At 44.9% G+C, this 7,161-nt stretch overlaps 1 protein-coding gene across 1 annotated transcript in view; it reads right to left on the bottom strand.

Annotated features, from left to right (window-relative positions):
* ANK3 (ankyrin 3) overlaps positions 1 to 7,161 on the bottom strand; it is a gene marked incomplete at its 5' end in the record, with an annotated part of 147,572 nt that overhangs the window by 76,729 nt on the left and 63,682 nt on the right. Inside the window, 2 exon segments of the mRNA XM_029284794.1 lie at positions 170 to 181; positions 3,858 to 3,981. Coding sequence (XP_029140627.1) covers positions 170 to 181; positions 3,858 to 3,981 — 136 coding nt within the window.

Raw genomic sequence — 7,161 nt, 5'->3', positions numbered from 1 at the left:
CCCTATAGGGCATTTCACTGCAGCCATGAAAACAGCATTATTTGGAATAGGTGCAACCGAACAGTCATGATATGCTGCGATGCTAACTCAAATAAACCACAAGCAAGCAGAGGAATGAGAAATGGCAAAATCAGAGAAATGTTACCGGGCTGCGGCCATGCTTCCTTACCTGACCTTAGGACTAGGTTTAGAAATGTTCAACGGAAAAGGAAAAAAGAAGGAGAAATAGAAAGCAAAGAATCAGTGGGGGGAAAAGCACAGTGCCAGAGCTAGATGACATAGCCACCAAATGAGAAAAAGAAAAAAAGCTTCCTTGGTTGATTTTCTTTGGCTTTTAATTATTTATTGATGAAAGAAATCTATGTAGGCTGCCCGTCTACTAAAAAGAACTCTGGGTGGCTATATGAAATCTCCACCTAAGAAACTTTAGATAAGAGAAGACAGGAAAATACTCTGCTTGTGATCCTGGAGAACTTCCAATGGGGATCAATGCGATTGGGCTACATACATGGACAACTTCTGGCCTAATATAATCTTCCTGCCATGTTCTCAGTTCCTGTGGGATGACAGGAACAGCTCTCAACCCAGGCTGGAGAACTAACAGCCAGCAGATACTGCTCAACCACAAGTCCCCCTGGACTGCAGTATGAGGACTTCACAAGTCCTTGCAAAGGTCTACTTTTGACACTGTCAAAACTGAGTTGGTGGTTAAGCCTCAGAGGAGGTTAACTGTTCAGAGACGGTTTAGTTGTGAGAATGATGAACTGACAAGGTCACTGCTGAAGAAACCTAGCAGAGATCGAGTTGTTTTTGATCTGATCTTCTGGGCAAAACATTTTCAATGCCAAATAAGACCGACATGCCTCTGCCTAAAATTTCAGCCTTCTTTTTAGCCTATTTTTATGACAAAGCCATTTAGAAGGACCCTGACTGACACAGGGAATGGGCTAAAAAGAGAACAGTATGATCCTATTATTAATGAATGATGCATTGAAGATATATATACCACTTGCCATGAAACTGTTAAGCAGTTCTGAGCACGGTATCCTTATGAGCTGCTATTAGGGGGTTGCAACCGATTTTAGATGGGATGGGCTCTCCTTGAAGAGTCCCAATACATCATTTTGAGGTTCTCCTGGGTCTGCTGCACCCCAAGGCCATCAGGATAGCGATGGTCAGGGGATGATCTTAATGAGCAAAGGCAGCCCTAGCCTTTTTTGGAGAAACCTGACCACGCTCTTATGAGGTCTCCAGTCCAGAGTTTTTCCCAAACTCTCTGTGAGGGTGCCAAGACTTCTATACTGTTGCCTGACAGCTGATAGAAGAGATACAAGAAATTCATGGAATACTTCTATTCTACCAACATCAGTTTCAGCCAACATACAGTACTTGTAAAGCCAATTTAAAATGCTAATTAACAGGAACAAGACTTAAAATATGCTTTAGTGTAGCAGGCCTGCAACTCTGAAATGGAAGTGGACCATTGGAAGTCCACTTCAGCAGTTGTCACTAAAGAAACCCTCAAGATTCATCTGTTTTCTGTAACATTAGTGACATGACAGTTGCTATTGGTTTCAATGGTCCTGACCACAATTTGCATTTGTCATTTAGTGTTTCTAGATACAAATAATTGCTTTATTACTGTTGTGTTCATCTTAGGGGAGCCAGTTAAAACTATGAGGTTCTACCAAAGAGCATTAAAGTCAGCTAAGCAGCTCTGATCCTAAGGGAGGGAGGATAGGGAAGTGGCAGAGTAACATTCCATAAATATCTTCGGGATGTGTGCATATATTTGTTCATTCATTCTTCAAGTATGTACTACAGTACTCACTAGCTTAACCCTCAAATATTCTCTGATAAACAACTACGGCCACAGTTTACATTTTGTGGAGTAAGAAACCCAGATAATAACGCCACCAGCGGAATGTTACACTATTTAGATAAGAAATCTGGGAAGACTGTAATGTTTATTTGGCAGAATTGTGCAATGCCGAGCTCACACACGGTTGAGTAAATCGGTGTTTCTCAAAACTCAGCAACTTTGAGGCGTGTGGACTTCAGGTCCCAGAGTTCCCTAGCCCAGGGGTAGGCAACCTTGGCTCTTTTATGACTCGTGGACTTCAACTCCCAGAATTCCTGAGCCGGCATGGCTCAGCATGGAAACCTCTCCCTTTCCCCTCAGCGTGGCTTCCTCAGGGATTCTGGGAGTTGAAGTCCACCAGTCATAAAAGAGCCAAGATGGCCTACCCCTGAGTTACTAGGAAGATGAGGGGACTTCAACTCCCAGAATTCCTCTGCCAGCATGGCACCCTATATCAGGAATAGGCAACCTTGGCTCTTTTATGACTCGTGGACTTCAACTCCCAGAATTCCTGAGCCAGCATGGCTCAGTTTGGAAACCTCTCCCTTTCCCCTCAGCATGGCTGGCTCAGGAATTCTGGGAGTTGAAGTCCACGAGTCATAAAGGAGCCAAGGTGGCCTAGCCCTGCCCTAGCCAGTCCACACATCTTAAAGCTGGAAAGATTGGGAAACACGGGAGTAAATTATTTCCTTCCTTTCCTTCCTCTTTCCACAAAAGAAGAATCTGAAGGGCTAAGTGGGGGCAGATGCTTCTGGACCAAGGCAGACCCAGGAATAACAACTGTGCCTTGGGGGAAATGCCACTCGCTGTCAGATAATGAAAGGACCTTCTACAAGCAATCATTAAGCTATAGGAAAATGTCCCAGGGGCTAAGCTTGGGAGGTTTAATTATTAGCCTCACAACAATTCCACCGCCTGTAAACTGACTCCTCTCTCCCAGCTGAGAAAACCATCTCCAAAATGTTGGCCTTTACACGTTTCAAGCCTAGCAAATTGGAAGATGCTCTCGCTAATATGACCTTCTTGCTTATCCCGCCGTGGCAAGACCCAATTTCCTCCCTTGCAAGCAAGCTGCACATTCCTTTCGGAACAAAGGCTGGCTAAGGGCTTTGGCAGCGAGGCGACAACTGACAAACAAATCAAGACGGCGACCATGATCCACGGGGTGGATAATGCATTCTTTTGGGAAAGGGACCCATCAAGTACCAAATTTGCAAGACCGCCTCCTACCAAATGTCTCCCTTCGACCAGTCCGCTCCCACAGAGAGGGCCTCCTTAGGGTACCGTCGGCCAGCCAATGCCGGCTGGCGACCCCCAGCGGGAGAGCCTTCTCTGTGGCAGCTCCTGCCCTCTGGAATGACCTGCCCCCCCCGACCTACGTACAATTGCGGACCTGCGCCTCTTCTGCCGAGCCCTGAAAACTCATCTGTTTCATGCGGCCGGCCTGGCGTAGTTTTGATTGGGTTTTGTTAGGGGTTCTATATTTTAGAGCAGGCTTTTATGTAATATTTACTGTGATTTTTATTATTGCCTGTTCACCGCCCTGAGTCCCGTAAGGGAGATAGGGCGGTATATAAATTTAAATAATAAAAAATAAATTAAAAAAAATGGCCTTAAAGACCAGTTTTTCTTTCAAAATGGGGCTTGGTGGCTCAGCTGTGGGAGTCCCACACAAAGCTCTCCTCTGTTTCCAAAGGAAAACTTCTGGTGGGTGTGAGCAGGTATCGGGGAGAAATGGCGATTGATTCACCTGAGTCAATGAATAAGTCTACTGAATGGGTTGGAATGGAAGCGGTGGGTTATATGTAGAGTCACTCTTTCGCCATAACAAAACTCTCGTGGAAGGCAGAGCAGAGATGGGCTAAAATCATGAAGGCCTCACTGACAGGCTGGAAGCAACCAAGCGGTGACATTATGGGACTTGAATGAACTTCTGCAGAAAGAGATGTTTTTTTCCGGAAAAAAAAAGATGCTTATGAGGACAGCGTGCTCCTACCTGGCAGATCGGGCTCCCAGACTGAAGCCCATGTAGCCTTCGGCAGGCAGAGAGTCGTCCCCTAATTCTTTGAGATCCTGGGGCCCAAGGTACTTGTCCGTGTCGCCTGTCATTGCATCTTCACCTGCCAGCAGAAAAAAAGCAAGTGGAACTTAGGAACATATCCCAAACATTGGGACGCCCATCTTTATCATCAACCTTGCTAGGAAATAAAAAGTCACACACAACCACATACACACCCATCATCGGGCCTGCTGAAGGGTGATAAACATCAACCATTGTCTGTCTCTTCCTTGTAAAAAAAAAAGAGAGTGAGAGAAATCCTCCTTCGTGGGCTCATACATACTGAAGCATAAAAAGGGCCCTTCTCTATGTGAGACCCCAATGTCATCTCGTGGATTAATCACCACCTTGAACCACAGCTTTTTTTTAAAAAAAAGAAAGACAAACAGGTGATATCCAGAACACCTGATAAAGGCAAAGGGATCCCTGTATCCATTTCACCTGAACTCACAACAGGGGCACAGATGGGCAGCTGCTTCCTGACAGCCACAAAAGGTGATCTGCTGTGGTTTTTCTCGGCCTCTGGATGCTCGGCCCAAATCCAAGGAACTTTAAAATCCAACCTTTCCTTTCTCTCCTTCCTTCCTGTCCCTGGCCCATAATCGGTGCCCTGGAGGTTAAGCTTAGAAATATTAATTAGCGGAGAGTCTCCCGCTTAGGCTAGTACCTGCTCACAGGTAGAGAAAAGCATCCAGGTGGGTCCAGCTGTTAATGTGATCTCGATTCAGTGGAGCTTAGCACCAGCTCTTTTTTTCAGTGTGATCGCTTTTAAATGAAATGACTGTCCTCTAGGACAGGGGTAGGCCACCTTGGCTCTTTTGTGACTCGTGGACTTCAACTCCCAGAATTCCTGAGCCAGCCATGGCTCAGCTTGGAAACCTCTCCCTTTCCCCTCAGCGTGGCTGGCTCGGGAATTCTGGGAGTTGAAGTCCACACGAGTCATATAAGAGCCAAGGTGGCCTACCCCTGCTCTAGGACAGCCACAGGCCTGTTTTGCCCATATGACAGCCCAGCATTATAGGGGGGGGGGGGTCTCAAAAACCAGCAGGCATCCCCTTCTTCAAAATTTGGCTTTTCATGGGACCCCTCTCTGCATCCATCTCTCCTAATCTGTTCCCTCCCTGGCTCCCTAAACCTGTCCACGCCGCTTTTAACTTCCACCAGTTTGGTGCCAAGCACAGAAATAGTTGGTGAGTTTTTCTTTCCAGATTCAGATGCTGGGTGTAACTTTCTGAAGAGATTTGTGGCGGGCCATTTGCTCTGCTCTGTAATCTTACTTTAATCACAGAATGTTTCCTTAGTCCCACCTTCTCCCTACTTTGGGGAATCGTAGATCTCTATTCTTTTCCACGAGCCCCTGCTCATGGGGACATTTCGGAGCAAGGGACAAGGGTGACCCGAAAGGAACAACCTGTAGAATTCCTAGTGGAGAACAGGAGATGTCAATATATTTTTTTTATTCAGCACAGAGAATCCACACTGAGGTGAAGACATGAAGAACACCAAAGAGGTCCCCTCTCTTTTTGGAGAACAAGGCAAAAGAAGGTGGGTGTCTACAGGCAACCCAAGGTGGGAGGTCCAGGTCGGTCCAAGAAAGACAGGGCAGCCAAAACTGGATTCACATTCGGAGCCAAGCTGCTTTATTTGAAGTACAGACACCTCAAGGTGACGCAGATCAGGAAAAACCAGATTTTAGCAAAGATCTGGGTCTCCAACCAGAGAAGAAAAAAATACCCTTGGTAGATGCACCCAGCCAACAATGTATATAGGATCCCTCAAGCTGTGGACCGGCAGGGGATAATCTTGGTTTGTTTTAGGGAGAATAAAAAAAACTCTCCACTTGGTCCCTTCTTCTGCTACAACGCTGCCTGCCAGAGACCCCTCAGATCCATCTATGGGGCAGAAGATGACATTTTTGAATCCTGGTTTGTGGAAGTGAAATTCACAGCTACCCCGGGAGGTGAATCTTGAGAAAAATGAAATGCCACCTCGCTTTTCCTTGATTTTTGTCTCAGGAGGACAGAACAAAAATAAATTCTTCCTCATACATGTGGCCTCCAGGTTTAGATACAGATACCATAGACTTAACTACTAAGAATTTGCTTTTTGAAAACAAAATACTGAATCTATAGTACTTGAGTTTACTTTAAAACATTTGGCTCACCTCATTATTGTAATCCAGATAACGACCAGTTTATGAACCGTGTTTAAAACCATGTGAGTAAAATGTCTCATTAAAGCAGCCACCCATGTAAAATAGCCATGGGCTTTGATCTCTCTCCTAAGGCTGTTTTTGGCCTTAAATCCCACCAGCCAAGAGACTGCAGGAAGGAAACTGGTTCCTTCAACATGAACCAGACAGCAGAGGCACCAAGGGGCTGACTTCCTCTGCCTTAATCTCTCCCCTTTGTGTCATCGTCAAAGCCACATTCCAACAGCTACAAAGATAGTCTGAAATACGCCCCTGCAAAGTTAAGGTTCCCCTCCACTTAAATCAAAGTTAAGGTTCTCCTCCGCTTAAATCAAAGTTAAGGTTCTCCTCCACTTAAATCAAAGGTTCTCCTCCACTTAAATCAAAGTTAAGGTTCTCCTCCACTTAAATCAAAGTTAAGGTTCCCCTCCACTTAAATCAAAGTTAAGGTTCTCCTCCACTTAAATCAAAGTTAAGGTTCTCCTCCACTTAAATCAAAGTCCCCTCCACTTAAATCAAAGTCCCCTCCACTTAAATCAAAGTTAAGGTTCTCCTCCACTTAAATCAAAGGTTCTCCTCCATTTAAATCAAAGTTATCCTCCACTTAAATCAAAGTTAAGGTTCTCCTCCACTTAAATCAAAGTTAAGGTTCCCCTCCACTTAAATCAAAGTTAATGTTCCCCTCCACTTAAATCAAAGTTAAGGTTCTCCTCCACTTAAATCAAAGGTTCTCCTCCACTTAAATCAAAGTTAAGGTTCCCCTCCACTTAAATCAAAGTTAATGTTCTCCTCCACTTAAATCAAAGTTAAGGTTCCCCTCCACTTAAATCAAAGTTAAGGTTCTCCTCCACTTAAATCAAAGGTTCTCCTCCACTTAAAGCAAAGTTAAGGTTCCCCTCCACTTAAATCAAAGTAAAGGTTCCCCTCCACTTAAAGCAAAGTTAATGTTCCCCTCCACTTAAAGCAAAGTTAAGGTTCTCCTCCACTTAAAGCAAAGTTAATGTTCCCCTCCACTTAAATCAAAGTTAAGCTTCTCCTCCACTTAAATCA

Source organism: Protobothrops mucrosquamatus, unplaced genomic scaffold (assembly GCF_001527695.2).
Source record: "Protobothrops mucrosquamatus isolate PMUCROS unplaced genomic scaffold, P.Mucros_1.0 scaffold953, whole genome shotgun sequence".
In the NCBI taxonomy this organism is placed as follows: domain Eukaryota; kingdom Metazoa; phylum Chordata; class Lepidosauria; order Squamata; family Viperidae; genus Protobothrops; species Protobothrops mucrosquamatus.
Note: the sequence above shows the minus strand (reverse complement) of the source record. Positions and strands in the feature narration are given on the sequence as shown.